Source organism: Cryptomeria japonica, chromosome 7 (assembly GCF_030272615.1).
Source record: "Cryptomeria japonica chromosome 7, Sugi_1.0, whole genome shotgun sequence".
Lineage (NCBI taxonomy): Eukaryota > Viridiplantae > Streptophyta > Pinopsida > Cupressales > Cupressaceae > Cryptomeria > Cryptomeria japonica.
The window spans coordinates 12,525,055-12,546,165 of NC_081411.1; the positions used below are offsets into that span (position 1 = coordinate 12,525,055).

The window sequence follows — 21,111 nt, forward strand, 5'->3', positions numbered from 1 at the left end:
GAAAATATTCGTGACATCTTATTTTCCACAAATCAAGGTTTGTGTCTTTGTACAACCTCTATAGCTTACTATTTCTACCCAATAATTAGCTATTTTCCCCTAATCTTCAAACATTTTAATTTAATTCAATTCAAGGTGGAAAAGCCCCTTTTAAAGGAGTTGGAATTTGATCAAGATATTCATCTTGCAAGGCTATATATATTAGATTCCACTCTTCCCTAAAGTAATTGGTTAGTAAAGATATATAGTGGTTTTATTATCTTAATTTAACCTTAACCCTAATTTCCCACCATTACATTTTGGTGAAACCGACTTCTTACACTAATAGATTATAATTTTAATAAGAAAACATATAAAATAAGAGGTTAAATTCATAAAAGCCCTAATTTATTTTACTTAATTTGTTTTGTGGGTTGCATAATTTGTAACTTTTATTTTTTAGATCTGATCTTAGACATTCATAATGGTACTTAATAGTTTTAATTTTTTTACCATTTTACATATGATTACATTTTTTTTACTTATCTTTATCATCATGACTAAGGCACTAGGAAGGTCATTGAAAATCACATAGGATAGAGATCTATTAGAAGGTATATAAATGACCAACTCAATATAGGTAGCCACACATCAACAATTTATTGATGACACCATGTTGTTGGTGAGAGTAAAGAATATGTAGGCCATCCAATTTTATAAGATATTAAAACAATATGGGAAGGCCTTAGGATAAGAGATGAATAGTCTAAAATATAAAATATTTTTCTTTTTAGTGGCTCAAAGGAAATGAGGTGAAATTTTGAGCATTTGTAGGAATAATGAAGGAAATATTTCATAGACATATTGATGCCTTCCAATGGAAAAAGGCCTAAGGAAAAACATATTATCAGAAACCCTAAAGGATAAGTTCTAGGATAAAAGCCTCTCATCTTCGAGGGGACAATGGCTTTCATATGCTAGAAGGATAGTTATGCTCAATAACTAGATGTGGTTGAATCAGTCCTTAGGTGCAAAGCTTGTTTGGAGAAAGTATAAGGAGCCCAATTTGAAGTAGGCTAATATCCTTAGAAGTAAATATCTAGACACAAATAATCCTTTTGGCATCTTCAAAACATAATATTTATCCTAGGATATTCATGATGGGGAGTCAACACTATTTTTGAAAGATTCCTAGGGTGGCTACCACTATCTAGATAAAATACTAGATATGGAACAAACCAAAAATATGTCACAACAATAGTTGGGTTGCCATGTTAGCGACTATGTAACCTTTGTAAATAATGATTCACCATATAGATGGGATTAAAAAAAATCAAGCTATAGGAATGCAAAGTGCAACTATTAATAGGCTTACTACAATCATCTCCAAGAGAACATTGGTGTTCAGAAAAAGTAAGGAATGGCTCATTTTGTCTGAATCTAATACTGGGCAAGATAATGGAAAGCATGGATATAGAGTGGTAGATAGAATGAATAGACATATGAGATTGTCCATCACAACACAACATTGTTTCAAGAAAATGTGATATGCTGGTCTTTCCCATTGTGTTATGTGTAAGAGGAAGGAGGAAACAACAAATCTTTTACTATTGTGATGCTTATTTTTTGAGGCATGTTGGAGGTACCTATGTGCCAAGATTGGTTAGGTAAGTTCCCTTCCCAACAAGGAGGCTTTAGGAGGCCTATGGATTTTATGCCCATCTCTACTTATCCAGAAATTATGAAAAAAGAACAATAGGAGATTGTTCTAGGATAAGGAAATGACAATAATTTAATTCATTAACAAGGTGGGAAAAACAATAATTGAACTTGTAAATAGTAGAATGAAACTGCATTAGTTGATGAATGCAAAATTCATTGAGTAGGATGGGAAGATGAGTATCAATTGAAAAGGGTTGGCTACCCCTGCCTACATTGGTTATAGTGAGGCTAAAGAGGCATCAATAAGAGTAAGCACAGAAAGGAAACTGCAACAATTTGGGTGGTTGCAATTGAACTTCGATGGTGAATCCTAGGATATTCCTGGTCCATCAAGTGTTAATTGCATCATTAGATTATTGGATAGAAATATGATAGGAAATATTTTTGTTGCATTGGCTAGGGGATAAATAATTCTATAAAATTTGAGGCTCTTATTCATGGACTATTGTTTTGCAAAGATCTAAGTATCTGAAATTTGGAACTTGAAGGCAATTTTGTAGTGGTCATAAATGTAGTCAAGCTGGGCTCCATAGTGGATTGGTGGTTGGATACTTATACTAGAAGAATCATGGAAATTATTTGTGCTTTCAAAGCCTACATAATCAATCATACATATTGTGAAGGCAATACAGATGCTGATGGACTTGCTAACTTGGTTGTAAATGGTTGTTATGTGTGAAGAATTAGTGGCAATTAATTATATTTATTTTTATAGCACAACACAATAATAACTATCCCAACATACTTTTCATGTCACAATTTTATCATTCATCAATAGAAAATTATTATTTTACGGTGTCCCAATTGTGAGTTTTGCAATGGGATATGTATAAGGCCTATGAACTTGCTTTTTCTTGCCTAGAGAATGATCATATAATATTCTTGGGTACATTTGGGTATATCAACTTTTGGCTACGATTGATTCTTGGACATGTTAATGAATATAACCAATTGGGTTCATCATGGAGCTATGGCTAGGAGACCTAATAAATCCCATGTAATCTTTCTAACTTAATCAATATATGCACAACCTCAATTGTGTCTTACTAAGCAAAAAAATTGGTATATCAAATAACTGAGACTAAAAAATAGTCCACCAAGAATCAAGTCTTTTTCAGTGCAAGGCCTTAATATCATACAAGATGAGCTTGGGATTGTGCTTTAGATGGCTTTGATAGATCAGATAACTTTTAATCATTGAGTCTCAATTGAAAGAGGTTTTAGACAAATATTGTGCCCTTGTAATGTTGAAACTTTTCAAAATATAAAAACCCGCCAACAAAATAAAATAAAATAACTATTATTAAATAACTCTTTAATAAGTAAAATTTATGTAAAACACTTAAGTGATCTAATGTGTCATACTATTATTTTTCCAAAACTATCTCTTAATATCCTTTACATGATTTTTTAAACAGAAATGTGCTTATACATTTAAAAAAATTATTTCACTCTATACACCTCATCTCTTACTCTCGCTAATTATACTTCCATGAAATATTAAAAGCATAAAAGGTCGTATGTATAATAACCTAAAACTTGGCCACCTCCCAAGCCAAATTAAATCACACTATTATAGCTCACCTCTTACTATTGGTATTCACACAAATATTAAAAGATAATATGGTAATTACATCTATAAGAGTCAGAACATCAAATAATAAAATCATAAGAGGTACTATAAAGACCTAAAACTTAAACAACTCCCAAAATAAAATAAATCACACTACTACATGTCACATTTTACTAATGGTGCTATTGATAAATACACCTCTAATCATCACAAACATTAAGTAATAAAAGCATAAGAGTTTAAGACATATAAAAAACTAAAACTTAACTACACTCCAAAAAAACATAAATCACATCATTATACCTCACCTCTTACTATCCATAATTACACTTCTAAACTTCACTGACATCAAATAATAAAAACATTAAAAATCAACACATATAAAAACCTAAACTTAATTAGCTGGCTTCTTATTATATGTAATTACACCTCCAAACTTAACTAACATCAAATAATAAAAGCAGAAGAAGTCGGCATATATAAAAACCTAAAACTTAACTACCTTGAATGAAAACTAAAACCGGGACAACATAAACAAAACTCTATATATACCAAAATCACAGAGCCATTTTCTGTAACGTTTCTTTTCCAATCCCCTCTGTAACATTCCCTTCGTTACAGGCATGGCAGAGCATCCCAATAAAGCCATGGTGAAGGAATGTAAGGTGAAATTGAAGAGTTCGGATGACAAGATATTTGAGGTAGACTATGCCGTGGCCATCCAGTCGCAGATATTAAACAACACTCTCGGTCACACCGGCTGCACGGATAGCGCCCTGCCTTTGCACAACGTTTCCAGTCAAATTCTGGCGAAGGTGATCGACTACTGCGAATATCATGTTAATGCCTCCAGCACCATCTCGGAGAAGGATGTGAAGATGTGGGATCAGGAGTTCGTGAAGCACCTGGATCAGGCTACTCTTTTGGATCTCCTAATGGCCGCCCAGTACCTGGGTATACACAATCTTCAAGAGTTAACATGCCAAACTGTAGCAGACAGGATCAAGGATAAAAGACCAGAAGATATCAGAGAAATATTTAACATACAAAATGACTTGACTCCTGAAGAGGAGGAAGAAATCAGGTGTGAAAATGAATGGGCCTTCGAGGAAGAAGTCTCCCCCTGAAGAAGTCAGGCGTGAAGGTTGAAGGCGTGGTACTTGCCTTTGTTGTCAAGTAACTTTATAATGAGTTTCTGGGCTTCAAGAACTTCAGGGTTTTTATTTGATACTGCTATTTTCTTCGTGTGCTTGACTTAGCCTGCTAATTAGGATTTGTTTTGAGCAGATAAATCTTAAATGTTATTTTTTTTTTCAAAATTGATATAATTTAAAATTATTAGATATGGTATTTTCTATCAAAAATGTTACACGTTACGGATTAATAGATTTGATATTGGTTATAGTTTATGTGTCCATGTTTTTAATGATTAAGTTTTGTTAGTTTTTAATAATGGTGTAGAGGTATATTTAGATGTATTGAATGATATGTTTTAATAGTTGGGTTTTTTTTATACTAGTATTTTCCTTGTCTATTGAATTTAATGCTGTTTTAGATTATAACTTGATAATATTTTAGAAAAGAGACTAGTATATATTTTCTTTCATTTTTTAGTGAGGAACATCTCAAATGCTACTATAATTCTTCAAAACTAAGTTAATTTGTTCAAAATTACTAGTATCAACGGCGCATTTCCTAAAAAATGTTATTGACTATTATTTAGTTAATGTGTCCATGTTTTTATTGATTAAACTCTTAATTTCTTATAATGATATAGACAAATATTCAAAATGTATTGATTGTTATTCATTAATCTAATAATGCTTCAATTTATTTGTTGAACATAATGTTGTTTTAGGTTATAATTAATCTAAATATGTATTCAATGGTATTTTTTAATCTAAGAATGTTGTGGTTTTATATGATACTATTATTTTCTTGATCTATTAGACTTAAACTTGTTTTAGGTCTTAAATTGACAATATTTTGTCAAAGGACTAGTGTATGTTTTCTTTCAATTCTTTTGTAAAGATAGATCTCAAATTCTACTACTTTTCCATCGACTGGGCTGATGTTTTCTTTTGAAAATGTTATTGATTTAGATATAGATTTTATGAGTTTTATTTTATATTAGTATTTTCTTGGTCCATTGAAATTAATGCAGTTTTAGGTTATAGGTTGATAATACTTTAAAAAAGGGAGTCTCCAATTATTGATTGATATCTTTGATATTATTTTAATTAATTTGTTTAACATCTATGATATTATAGTTAATGTGTCCATGAATTTATTGATTGATCTATATTGGTTTGGAATTTGTATGTTTTGAATAATGACACAAGCATATGTTTAGAGACACTAGTTTGAAATCTTTGATATAAAAATGTTGGATTAATAAATACTTTTTGTGTTAATTGTTTGTTATTATATCATGTCATGAATTTAATATTGTTATGTTCATCTTTTGTTCAAATCCTCCATGATGAATTTTGAGGTTCCCAAAAAATCCCAACACACCTCCCAAAAAAAATGCAACACTACTAGTACTTTTCCTATTATCAATAATTTTGGTCCAATCAGCATCTATGTATGCTTTCAACATGAAATATATCTATCCATTCTTCTTATACCAAAGACCAAAATCAAATATATCTATACTTCTTATGATCAACTTCTGCAGATAAATCATCTTTAATCAATTTACAACCATTTGTTAAAGGGGTAACAACCAGCTTACAATTCTCCATTTCAAACTTCTTTAGCATCTCTTTGGCATATTTATCTTGAGAAATAAAAAATTCCATCCTCTAACTACTTAACTTGTAAACCAAGAATGAGTGACAACTCACCAATTATTGACATTTAAAATTCCTTCTACAAATTTTGTTTTAGTAGATATCTATGCAATCTAGCATATCAAACTCTCAGTGCTTGTTTGAGTCCATATAATGCCTTCCTCACTCAAGCTACAAACCATATCCATATTTTTTGACAATCTAAATCCATCTAGTTGACAAAATTTTGCTTCAAAATTAAAACCTTCAACTTGTGAATAGCCTTTACATACCAATCTTGCTTTATAAAAATATATAGTAACTTCGTTACATAAAAGTAAAATATTAGTTAAAAATCTATTTATAATGTATATATTACTAGTTAAGAATCACCTCCCATGAATTGATGCAAAACAGATATACACAATCAAATCTAGGAAAAACTTACTAACATAACAGGTCATTAGGTTGAAACAACATAAATCACACTATTACACCTCACCTCTTACTACACCTAGGAAGCTTCACAAACATCAAATAATAAAAGAACCTAAAACTTAACTATGCCCCAAGACAAACATAAAGTGCTTTTACACCTCACCTCTTACTATGGGTAATTATTACAGCTTTAAGATTACTAACATCAAATAATAAATGCATGAGTGGTTGGCACATGAAAAAAAACTCAAACTTAACCACCCCCAAAGACAACATAAATCACACTATTGCACCTCACCCCTTACTATGGTAATGACATATCTAAGCTCCACATCACTAAATAATAAAAAGTATAAAATAAATGAAGCTTAAATAAATCAAATAAAAAATGGATGTCCAAAACAATAACAAATAAAATAATATTTATATGCACTCAAAAAGTAGTTTGGACACATAAAAAATAAGATTCTTATAAATTTTTTAAGTAAATTCATTACATTAAATTAAAATATGAGTTAATAATCTATTTACAAAGGATATTACACCTGACCACTTACTATTGATAATTACACCTTAAAGCTTCATGAACATCAAATAATTAAAACACCTAAAACTTAACCACTTCCCAAGGCGACATAAATCACACTATTACACTTCACCTCCCATGAAAACATAAATCACACTACACAAGTATAAAAACCTAAAACTTAACCATCTCCCAACATAACATAGTTCACACTATTACACCTCACCTCTTATTATTGGTAATGACATATCTAAGCTTTACAAACATTAAATAAAAATAAAATAAAATAAAAGACCATCCTTATAAAAACCAAAAACTTAAACACCTCCCAAAACAAGATAAATCACACTATTGCATCTCACCTCTTATTTTAGATAATTACACCTCTAAACTTCATAGTATCAAAAAAATAAAAATAGAAACTTCAAAATTAGACCATAAAAAAACCATAAAACATAAAGTTTTCTCCCAAAAAAAATCCCTAAACAACATAAACAAAACCCTATATATACCAGATTACATAGCGAGTTTCCCCAGAGGTTTTTTTGTCAATCCCCATTTCAATCCTTTATGTGACATTCCCTTCAAGACAGGCATGGCGGAGGATCCCACTGCAGCCATGGCGAAGGAATGTAAGGTGAAATTGAAGAGTTCGGATGACAATATTTTTGAGGTGGAGTATACCGTAGCCATGTAGTCACAGTTGTTAAAGAACGCTCCGGCTTGAACAAATGATAGTCTCTCCTATAGGGAAAGAATATATTCTTTAGCCGAATTCAATTCATCTTGTATCTTTAAGGTCTTCAACCTTTCAACATCATAATCTTCAAGTGCCATCTCAAGCTACTTTTCCAAATCCATATTCAATGATTCCAATTCAATTTCAAGATCTTCCTCAAGCTGTTAAACTTCCTTTGAGTCTCTCCTACAGGGAAAGAATATATTCTTGAGAAGAATTCAATTCATCTTGTATCTTTAAGTTCTTCAACCTTTCAACATCATAATCTTCAAGTGCCATCTCAAGCTACTTCTCCAAATCCATATTCAATGATTCCAATTCAATTTCAAGATACTGTTAAACTTCCTTTGAGGCACAAGGATCTGATACCAATTGTTGGAAACCAATAACACTTAGAGGGGAGGAGGTGAATCAATGTTATACCCAAATAGTAGATTTTAGCTTTAACAAAACATTCATACACCAACTCCTATACTAGTATAAACATAAATGAAAATTATAACAACCAATAAGCCAAACACATAAATGAAAATTATAACACACAGATTTATACTAAAATAATATTCTATTACTAATACTATATTATTTTTGTTTATTAATTTATTGTTATAAATATTACAAACATATTATTAATTTATTAGATTAGATAACTAAAATAATATTCTTAATTTATATATATTTTTATAGTATATATATGTTTATTTGTTTATATAAAACTTTAAAAGAAAATTAAATGCAAAGTCTATTTTTTTACATTATTAATTCAATATTTGTTTGGTGGATGTATAAAATAAATTTGAAACATAATCTCATTATTTAGATAAATTGCCTTCTCTAGCCAACTCATTTTTGATGTTCAATAATAAAAAACTAAACCTGATATTAATGGTTACTTCTAAATTATAAAAAATATTAATCAATTATGTACTTTAATTATTATACTATCAATATATTATAATTATATTATAGTATTATTGTAAATTATTTTATATATTCATTATTATATTGTTGTTATTTATTAATTTATTATTATAAATATTAAAACTATATTATTAATTTATTGCATTAGATAACTAAAATAATATTGTTAATTTTTATTCCTTTTGGCATTCATGTTATCTCTATCAATAATTTCTCTCCTATAACCATTATTGTAATACTAATTATAATAAAAAACTAAGCCTGATATTAATCGTAACTTCTAAATTCTAAAAAATATTAATCAATTATGTAATTTAATTATTATAATATCAATATATTATAATTATATTATAGTATTATTGTAAATTATTTTATATATTTATTATTATATTGTTGTTATTTATTAATTTATTATTATAAATATTAAAACTATACTATTAATTTATTGTATTAGATAACTAAATTAATATTGTTAATTTTTATTGCTTTTGTCATTCATGTTATCTTTATCGGTAATTTCTCTCCTCCTTTGGTATCAAAGACAAAGGGACAATCATAATATACTATACATCTAGTTTGGAAAAGGAGGGAAAATAACCCCCAGTTTTTTACTCCAATCTCATTCTTCCTTTTACCTCCCAAGCAAAATGCACCACTACTAGTACTTTTCCTATTATCAATAATTTTGGTCCAATTAGCATCTATGTATGCTTTCAACATGAAATATATCTATCCATTCTTCTTATACCAAAGACCAAAGGGTAACAACCAACTTACAATTGTCCATTTCAAACTTCTTTAGCATCCCTCTAACTACTTAACTTGTAGACCAAGAAAGAGTGACAAGTCACCAATTATTGACATTTCAAATTTCTTCTCCAAATTTTGTTGTAGCAATCTAGCCTATTGAAAGTTGTAGTAGATATCTATGCAATCTAGCATATCTAACTCTGAGTTCTTGTTTGAGTCCATATAATGCCTTCCTCAAGCTACAAACCATATCCATATTTTTTGACAACCTAAATCCATCTGGTTGAGAAAAAATCACTTTATAAATATATATAGTAACTTCGTTACATAAAAGTAAAATATTAGTTAAAAATATATTTATAATGTATATATTACTAATTAAAAATCACCTCCCATGAATTGATGCAAAACAAATATACACAATCAAATCTAGAAACAACTTACTAACATAAGAGGTCATTAGGTTGAAACAACATAAATCACACTATTACACCTCACCTCTTACTACACCCAAGAAGTTTCACAAACATCAAATTATAAAAGAACCTAAAATTTAACTATGCCCCAAGAAAAACATAAAGTTCTTTTACACCTCACTTACGTAAATCACACTATTACACCTCACTTCTTACTATGGGTAATTATTACAGCTTTAAGATTACTAACATCAAATAATAAAAGCATAATTGGTTGGCACATGAAAAAAAACTCAAACTTAACCACCCCCAAAGACAACATAATTCACACTATTGCACCTCACCCCTTACTATGGTGATGACATATCTAAGCTTCACATCACTAAATAATAAAAAAGTTTAAGATAAATGAAGCTTAAATAAATCAAATAAAAAACGGATGTCCAAAACAATAACAAATATAACAATATTTATATGCACTCAAAAAGTAGGTTGGATACATATACAAATAAGATTCTTATAAATTTTTTAAGTAAATTCATTACATAAAATTAAAATATTAGTTAATAATCTATTTACAAGAGAACATAAATCACACTATTACACTTCTAAACTCCACAAATATCAAATAATAAAGACATAAGAGGTCAACACTATAAAACGCTAAAACATCACAACCTCTCATGACAACATAAATGGCACTATTACCCCTGACCACTTACTATTGATAATTACACCTTAAAGCTTCATGAGCATCAAATAATTAAAACACCTAGAACTTAACCACTTTCCAAGGCAACATAAATCACACTATTACACTTCACCTCCCATGAAAATATAAATCACACTACACAACATGTAAAAAAACCTAAAACTTAACCATCTCCCAACACAACATAGTTCACAATATTACACCTCACCTCTTACTATTGGTAAAGACATATCTAAGCTTTACAAACATTAAATTAAAAAAAAAAAAAAGAGACCATCCTTATAGAAACCTAAAACTTAACCACCTCCCAAAACAAGATAAATCACACTATTACATCTCACCTCTTATTGTGGATAATGACACCTCTAAACTTCATAGTATCAAAAAAAAAAAAATAGAAAATTCAAAATTAGACCATAAAAAAACCATAAAACATAAAGTTTTCTCCAAAAAAATCCCTAAACAACATAAACAAAACCCTATATATACCAAATTACATAGCGAGTTTCCCCAGAGATTTTTTTGTCAATCCCTGTTTCAATCCTTTCTGTGATATTCCCTTCGAGACAGGCATGGCGGAGGATCCCACTGCAGCGAGAACGCTCTGGCTTGAATTCAATTCATAACTTCTTTTGAGGCACAAGGATCTGATTCCAATTATTGGAAATCAATAACATTTAGAGGGGAGGGGTGAATCAATGTTATACCCAAATAGTAAATTTTATTTTTAACAAAACATTCATACACCAACTAGTATGGTATACTGGTATAAACATAATTCAAAGAAGTAAAACTATTTTTTTACATTATTAATTAAATATTTGTTTGGTGGATGTATAAAATAAATTTGAAACATAATCTCATTATTTAGATAAATTGCCTTCTCTAGCCAACTCATCTTTGATGTTCAATAATAAAAAACTAAACCTGATATTAATGGTTACTTCTAAATTATAAAAAATATTAATCAATTATTTACTTTAATTATTATAATATCAATATATTTGATTATATTATAGTATTGTTCTAAATTATTTTATATATTTATTATTATATTGTTATTATTTATTAATTTATTATTATAAATATTAAAACTATATTATTAATTTATTGCATTAGATAACTAAAATAATATTGTTAATTTTTATTCCTTTTGGCATTCATGTTATCTCTATCAACAATTTCTCTCCTATAACTATTATTGTAATTCTAATTATAATAAAAAACTAAACCTGATATTAATTGTAACTTCTAAATTCTAAAAACTATTAATCAATTATGTACTTTAATTATTATAATATCAATATATTATAATTATATTATAGTATTATTGTAAATTATTTTATATATTTATTATTATATTGTTGTTATTTATTAATTTATTATTATAAATATTAAAACTATACTATTAAATTATTGCATTAGATAACTAAAATAATATTGTTAATTTTTATTCCTTTTGTCATTCATGTTATCTCTATCAATAATTTCTCTCCTCCTTTGGTATCAAAGACAAATAGACAATCATAATATACTATACATCTAGTTTGGAAAAGGAGGGAAAATAACCCCTAGTTTTTTACTCCAATCTCATTCTTACTTTTCTACAACCTTTTGTATATAAGAGTTTGTTTCATCAACACCATGCAATGTATTCTACTTTTGCAATAGATGGAGAGAGTGAATCTTGCTTCTTACTAACTAAGAAACCAACATACCTCCCAAGAAAAATGCACCACTACTAGTACTTTTCCTATTATCAATAATTTTGGTCCAATTAGCATCTATGTATGCTTTCAACATGAAATATATCTGTCCATTCTTCTTATACCAAAGACCAAAATCAAATATATCTATACTTCTTATGATCAACTTCTATAGATAAATCATCTTTAATCAATTTACGACCATTTGTTAAAGGGGTCAAACTTCTTTAGCATCCCTCTAACCACTTAACTTGTAGAACAAGAAAGAGTGACAAGTCACCAATTATTAACATTTCAAATTCCTTCTCCAAATTTTGTTGTAGCAATCTCGCATATTGAAAGTTGTAGTAGATATCTATGCAATCTAGCATATCTAACTCTGAGTGCTTGTTTGAGTCCATATAATGCCTTCCTCAAGCTACAAACCATATCCATATTTTTTGACAATCTAAATCCATCTGGTTGAGAAAAATTCACTTTATAAATATATATAGTAACTTCGTTACATAAAAGCAAAATATTAGTTAAAAATCTATTTATAATGTATATATTACTAATTAAGAATCACCTTATATGAATTGATGCAAAACAAATATACACAATCAAATCTAGAAACAACTTATTGACATAAGAGGTCATTAGGTTGAAACAACATTAATCACACTATTACACCTCACCTCTTACTACACCCAATAAGCTTCACAAACATCAAATAATAAAAGAACCTAAAACTTGACTATGCCCCAAGACAAACATAAAGTTCTTTTACACCTCACTTACATAAATCACACTATTACACCTCACCTCTTACTATGGGTAATTATTATAGCTTTAAGATTACTAACATCAAATAATAAAAGCATAAGTGGTTGGCACATGAAAAAAAACTCAAACTTAACCACCCCCAAAGACAACATAAATCACACTATTGCACCTCACCCCTTACTATGGTAATGACATATCTAAGCTTCACATCACTAAATGATAAAAAAGTATAAGATAAATCAAGCTTAAATAAATCAAATAAAAAATGGATTTCCAAAACAATAACAAGTATAACAATATTTGTATGCACTCAAAAAGTAGTTTGGATACATATAAAAATAAGATTCTTATAAATTTTTTAAGTAAATTCATTGCATAAAATTAAAATATTAGTTAATAATCTATTTACAAAGCACATTACTAATTAACAATCACCTCCCAAGAGGACTAATTCACAAGAGAACATAAATCACACTATTACACCTCTCCTCTTACGTTTGATAATTAGACTTGTAAACTTCACAAATATCAAATAATAAAGACATAAGAAATCAACACTATAAAAAGCTAAAACATCATAACCTCTCATGACAACATAAATGACACTATTACACCTGACCACTTACTCTTTGTCATCTTATCTTCGGCGCCCAGTACATGGAGATACGGAATCTTCTATACTTAATATGCCAAACTGTAGCAGAGAGGATTAAGGGTAAAAGCCCAGAAGAGGTCAGAGAGATATTTAACATACGAAACGACTTGACTCCTGAAGAGGAGGAAGAAGCCAGGCGTGAAAATGAGTGGACCTTTGAGGAGGAAGTTCAGGAAGAAGTCGAGCGTGAAGGTTGAAAGCATGGTACTTTGCTTTGTTGTCAACTAACTTTATAGTCAGTTTCTGGGCTTCAAAAACTTATGGGTTTTATTTGATATGATATTTTCTTGGTGTGCTGGACTTAACCTACTTTAGGTGATAATCTGATTAGGGTTTGAATTGTTTTGAGCAGATAAATCTGAAATGCTACTTTTCATTTCAGAATTGATATAATTTGAAATTATTAAATATCAATTGTTCTGATATTTTCTATCAAAAATATTATTATTGAATATTTTAGATATTAATTTAATTAATGTGTTCTTGTTTTAATTGATTAATTTATTTTAGTTTTCAATAATGGTATAGACATATATTTAGATCTATTGATTGATATTTTTTAATTTAAGAATGTTGGATTTTATTTGGTATTGGTATTATCATGCTCTATTAGACTTAATGTTGTTTTAGGTCATAAGTTGCCAATATTTTAGAAAAGGGACTAGCGCATGTTTTCCTTCAATTGTTTTCAAAAGATACATCTCAAATGCTACTATTTTTATTAAAATTAGTATGATTTGAAATTACTAGTATCAATCAGAATCAGGCTAATAAGAAACTATGGGTTTAGTGTAGTTAATATGTCCATGTTTCTATTGATTAACCTGTGTTAGTTTGTAACACTGACACATACATATATTCAAATGTGCTCATTGGTATTATTTAATCTAATAATGTTGGGTTTTATTTCAAACTGGTATTTTCCTCATTGAACATAATATTATTTTAGGTCATAAGTTGACAATATTTTTAAAAATGGACTATTGTATGTTTTTGTTCAATTTTTTCTTCAAGATACATGTCAAATTCTAGATCCCTAGATTACTGCTGTCAACTGCTCTAATATTTTTTGTTGATATTAGTATTTGACTCAGATATATTCACTTGTATTCTTTAATATTTTTTATTTCCATTTTTTATTAAGGCAAAAATAGATTTTGAAACCTTGTACAACATTTTCTAAAACGACCTAAAACCCTTGGAATTTACAAGAATCTGAAACCCACTACATAGAAGAAAGATGCAACAAAATATCACTCAAGTAAATAGTAACCAATCCACAACCATACAGACACAAGCTAATCATGAAAGAACTACCTCTTATAATCAACAAAGGCCTCCAATTGGAAACTCCAGAAAGTCCAACCTATTGGGCAAAACTCCTCTCCACTTCAATAGAAAAGGATCCCACCTCAATAGAAATAATAGAGGAAGAAACCACCAAGAAGATAATTTTTACATGATCTAACCCCACCTCTAAGAAGCCAAAGACAAGAGACGCCTTCACAAAGCCACTTCCAACCACTCCCACATGGCCAATCACCAACTCCATAAGGGATGCAACCACCACAATAAACTATGAAATAGAAAGAAGGTTGTGGTGAGAACCAAACCCAATCCATAGCCACGAGCCACACAAATAAAGATTAAAAAATATGTAGCCCGAGCCCACATAGGCACATTGAAAACCTGAAAGCACTAGACTCCAACAAGCCTCATCACAACCCCAAAGCGAAAACTATCTGTTAACCAAAAACAAAGAAACCAAACAACTAAGATTTTCTCTTGAAAAACAGTAGCAACATCTTCACAAGAATAATGCAAGATTAGATAAGCCAACACACTGAGAAACAAGCCCCAACAATCATAGGAAAAAACTCAAATAATCCAAACGAAGACCAAACCCTAACAGAATTGCCACCAACAGAGACAAGCCAAGAAAACTAGAAATCACAGAAGGAAAAATGACTGCCACACCAGGAGCATTCGCCATAGGGATAGCCATGTCCACAGCTAGATCGAGCCAAATGCAACAGAACAAAAGGAACCCACAGCCATGTCCATGCCAAAAAGGACAAAGACAGCCAAACATCTCTTGAACAGAGGTAGAGACATAGTCTGGAGCCCAAAAAATTCATCTGCATCCTCCTCATCGGAACCCCCATCTCCTTTAGTCGAATTCCCTATGTGCCATATCACCTTTGGAGTGTTGTTCACTTCACTACTCTGTAATTTTGTCAAGGGTGCTATTGATTAATATCTTTGATATTAAAGATATGAGATTTGCACAATCCATATTGTATACGACTTTATTTTTTCTGGATTTGATTCTGTGTATTTTTTTTCCATGAATGTTTCGAATCACACTACGTGATTCATCATCAGGATGAAAAGAATTCCAAAGACATGAAAGATAATGATGAATCACGGAGTGTGATTTGAAATGCTAATGGAAAAAAAAAACACACAATCAAATCCTGAAAAAATAAACTCGTATCTTTGATATATTTTTTTTTTTTAGTCTGTTCACATTTTTATTGATTAACTTTTGTTGATTAACATTTGTGAGTGTAATAATGGCAAAGACATATATTCAAATGTATTTATTGATATTATTTAATTTAATAATGTTGGGGTTTATTTGATATTGATATTTTTCTAGTCTTGGTGCTATTTGAAGTCATGAGTTGACTATTTTAGAAAAGTTACTAGTGTATGCTTTCTTTTGATTGTTTTATGAAGATTCAGGTTGAGAATATTTTATGGATGGGGCTAGTGTATGGTGTCTTTCAATTGTTTTTTGAAGATACATATCAAATGTTATTATGTTTTTCCACAACAGATATAATTTGAAACTATTTTCTTTTTAAAAAGTTATTAATTGAGATGTATTGATTGATATTATTTGATTTAAGTATTAATGGGTCTTACCTCATATTGGTATTTTCTTCGCCTATTGGATTTAATTTTATTCTAGGTCATAAGTTGACAATATTTTAGGAAAGGAATTAGTATGTGTTTTCTTTCAATTGTTTTGTGAATATGCATCTCAAATGCTAATATTTTTCTCCAAAACTGGTATAATTTGAAATCACTACTATCAACTCCACTATTTTTTCTGTAAAAAATGTTATTGATTTATATTTTTTATATTAATTTAGCCAATGTATCCATGCTTTTATTAATTAGTATTCTTTAATTTAAGATCACTAGTAATGATTGCAACAATGTTAATTATTGGTTCAGATGTATTGATTGGTATTCTTCAATCTAAGAACTTATGGGTATTACTTATACTATTATTTTCCTTTACTACTAGACTTAATGTGGGTTTTGATCATGAGTTGAAAATATTGTAGGTAGTGGTCTAGTGTATGTTCTCATTTAATTGTTTTTGTAAGGTTCATCTCAAATGCTACTACTATTTTTAATATAACTAAAATTAGTAGTATCAATTGCAGTCATTTTTTCTATAAAAAATGTTATTGATTAATATCTTTGATATTAGTTTAGTTAGCATGTCCATTTTTTAATTGAATAACCTCTCTTAGTCTTTAATAGTGGCACATGCATATCTTAAAATATATTTTTTAAAAAAATTAGTTTAACATTATTAATATTATTGTGTGATTGGTTTTTTTTGTATCAATGCATATATTATTATAATTAGAAGATAAATTTTCACATATTAGAAAAGAACAGATAGAAATAGTCACACTTTAAAATTCCAAATCAATGCCTACAACAACACTAAATATTTTTTTAAATATATATTTTATTGCAAATGGTGAAAACCATAAACAAAATTGTTTGAATCTATTGTTAATTGATTACATTTCTTTAATCTAAATAGTTTATACTCAAGTTCCATGTTATTTTTATCAATATCATCTTCTTGTGCTTTCTCAATTTTTAAAATATTGGTAAGTATGTCAATGGGACCTTGAAAAGAGATGAGTTTAAGATCGGGCCCCACACAAATGAAGATGTTTAACTAAATGGTCTGGCTCCCTATCCAGTAGATAAAATCAATTTGTGGACAAAAGATATTGGTAAGTACTCTATTGATTTGTATTCTTTATTCTAGAAACTTATGATTTTTATTTGATATGAGTATTTTACTAGTATGCTAGAATTGATGTTGTTTTAGGTCATATTATGTTGTTTTATTTCAATTATTTTGGAAGATACATCTCAAATGCTACTATTTTAGTATCAATAGGTTTTGAAGGGACCCTAAAACCCTTCATAGCATTACATAATAAGATTGAACCTTATAGACCCACATAGATAGAAAATAAAAATAAAGATAAAATAGCTGAAAAAGAAAAAGGCACACAGGCACACAGGGGAAAATAGAGGACCCACCAAAAAATAGACCTAAGTAAAACTTTTAAGGGGTTGTGCAACTTCCAACTCCAGTTGATCCATAGAGATAGTTGGACTCTTAATTTCTTCGACAAACTTATTAGCATGCACCACCTTCTTCCTGGTACTTCCACGTGTTCTCTTACCTGGGCTAGCATAAGCATCTTCAGGGCTCATATCCTTGTCTTCCATAACTTCAACAATAGCTTTCTTCTGGCCTTGAGAATTTTCTTGAGGGTACCCTCAAAACTGGAAACACTCCTCTCCAGAACTTTCTGTAAAAAATGTTAGTATTTTTAATATTAGTGTAGTTAATATGTCTATGTTTCTATCTATTAACTTGTGTTTGTTTGTAACAATGGCAGATACATATATTCAAATGTATTGATTGGTATTCTTTAATCTAATATTGTTGGGTTTCATTTCAAATTTAGTATTTTCTTCATTGAAAATTATATTATTTTCTTCATTGAAGATAATATTGATTTAGGTGATAAGTTGACAATATTTTAGGAAATGGACTATTGTTTGTTTTCATTCAATTGTTTTTTGAAGATACATGTCAAATGCTAGATTACTGCTATCAATTTCTCTAATATATTTTTGTTGATATTGGTATTCTTTAATCCAAGAATTTATGAGTTTTATTTTTTCCTAACCTATTGGACATAATTCTGTTTTAGGTCATAAGTTGACAATATTTTTAGAAAAGGACAAGGATATGTTTTATTTCAATTGTTTGTGAAGATACATCTCACACACTATTATGTTTTTTCAAAGCTAAAAAAATTTAAAATTACAAGTATCAACTACGATCATCTTTTATGATAGTATCATTTTTGATTGAGGGAAAAATAGGTTTTGAAACCCTATACAACATTTTGTGAAGGAACCTAAAGCCCTTGGATTTTACAAGAATCTAAAACCCAGTACATAGAAGAAAGATGCAACAAAATATCACTCAAGTAACTAGTAGCCAACCCAAAACCATACAAACCCAAGTTAATAATGAAAGAACTAGATGCGACAATCAACAAAGGCCTCCAATTGATAAGTCCAACCTACTTCCGCAAAACCCCTCTCCACCTCAATAGAAGAGGATCCCACCTCAATAGGAACAACAAAGGAAGAAACCACCAAGAAGAAGAGTTTCACATAATCTAACCCCACCTCTAAGCAGCCAAAGACAAGAAAAGACTTCACAAAGACACTTCCAACCTCTCTCACTTGGCCAATTACCAACTTCACAAGGGGTGTCACCATGACAATAGAAACAACAAAAGAGAAAGAAGGTTGTGGTGAGAGCCAAACCCAATCCATAGCCACAAGCACACAAAAGAAGATCAAAATAAATGTAGTTGGAGCCTATATAAGCAAAATGGAAACCTAAAAGCACCATACTCCAACAAGGTTGATCATAACCCGAAAACAATAACTGTCTCTTAACCAAAAACAAGGATAGCAAACAACTAAGATTTTTCCTTTAAAATTAGTAGCAACATCTTGACAAGAATTGTATAAGATTAGATAAACTAACAAACTGAGAGGCAAACCCCAACAATCATAGGAAAAGACTCAAATACTACAAAAAGACCGAAACCTTACAGAGTTGCCACTAACCAACTCCTATGATTAAGAACCAAATCCAACCCAAACATTGTCAGAAAGACCATCCTTGAGATGGTTCCAACAACAATAGACCCATGGTTCCAACAACAACAGACCCACCAATAGATACCTTAATGACCACAACAACCAACGAACCACCAAATAGGACTGTGAAAAAAAGATAGCAACCATAGCAGCCAATAAAATCCCCACAACCTTCCATGGCAACAACATCCACCAAACTCATGGAAACAACCTTTGCAAAGACAGAGAGCCAAGAAACCTAGAAATCATAGAAGGAAAAGTGACTGCCACACCAGCAGTTCCATTCACCATAGGGACACCACGTCTAGATCTAGATCAAGCCAGACACATCACAAGAAAAGGAATCCATAGCCATGCTCATGCTTCCTCATCCAACCCCTGTCTCATTTAACAAAATCCCCTATGTGCCATATCACATTTGGAGTCTTGTTCACTCCACTACTCTCTATTTTTGTTATTAAGAAAAATGTTATTGGTCAATATTTTTGATATTATTTTAGTTAATCTGTCCATTTTTTTATTGATGAACATTTTGTGAGTTTCTAACAATGTCACACACATATATTCAAATGTATTTATTGATTATTTAATCTAATAATGTTAGTTTTTATTTGATACTAAAACTTAATGTTATTTGAATTCATGAGTTGACTATTTTAGAAATGTTCTACTGTATGCTTTCTTTTGATTGTTTTGTGAAGGTTCAGATGGACATTATTTTATGGGTGGGGCTAGTGTATATTTTCTTTGAATTGTTTTTGGAAGATACATATCAAATACTAATATGTTTTTTCAAAAGTGATATAATTTAAAATTATTTTCTTATAAAAATGTTATAGATTGAGATGCATTGATTGAGATTGGTTAATTTAGTATCAATGGGACTTCTCTGATATTGGTATTTTCTTGGTCTATTGAAATTACTTTTATTCTAGATCATAAGTTGACAATATTTTAGAAAAGGCATTAGTATGTGTTTGTTTCATTTGTTATATGAATACATATCTCAAATGCTACTATTTTTTCTTCAAAACTGGTATAATTTGAAATTACAAGTATCGACTACACTAATATTTTCTATCAAAAATGTTATTGATCAATAATATCTTTGAAATTAATTTAGTTAATGTGTCCATGTTTTTATTAATTAGTATTCTTTAATTTAAGATTACTAGTAATGACTTCAATGATATTTTCTATCAAAAATGTTAAATTATTTGTTCACCTATATTGATTGGTATTTTTTAATGAGAGAACTTATGGGTTTTACTTGATACTATTATTTTCCTCGAGTGCTAGACTTAATAATGGTTTAGCTCATCAGTTGGCAATATTTAGGTAGCAATCTAGTATATGTTCTCTTTCAATTGTTTTTGAGAGGATACATCTCAAATGCTACTATTTTTTGTATAAT

The 21,111-nt window shown here is 29.6% G+C and overlaps 1 protein-coding gene across 1 annotated transcript; it reads left to right on the forward strand.

Moving 5' to 3' along the window:
- The first annotated feature begins 3,921 nt into the window (after positions 1 to 3,921).
- LOC131030803 (SKP1-like protein 1A) lies at positions 3,922 to 4,401 on the forward strand. Its single transcript, XM_057961717.2, has one exon. It carries the CDS (start codon positions 3,922 to 3,924, stop codon positions 4,399 to 4,401), a length of 480 nt encoding a protein of 159 aa, XP_057817700.2.
- The last annotated feature ends 16,710 nt before the right edge of the window (positions 4,402 to 21,111 follow it).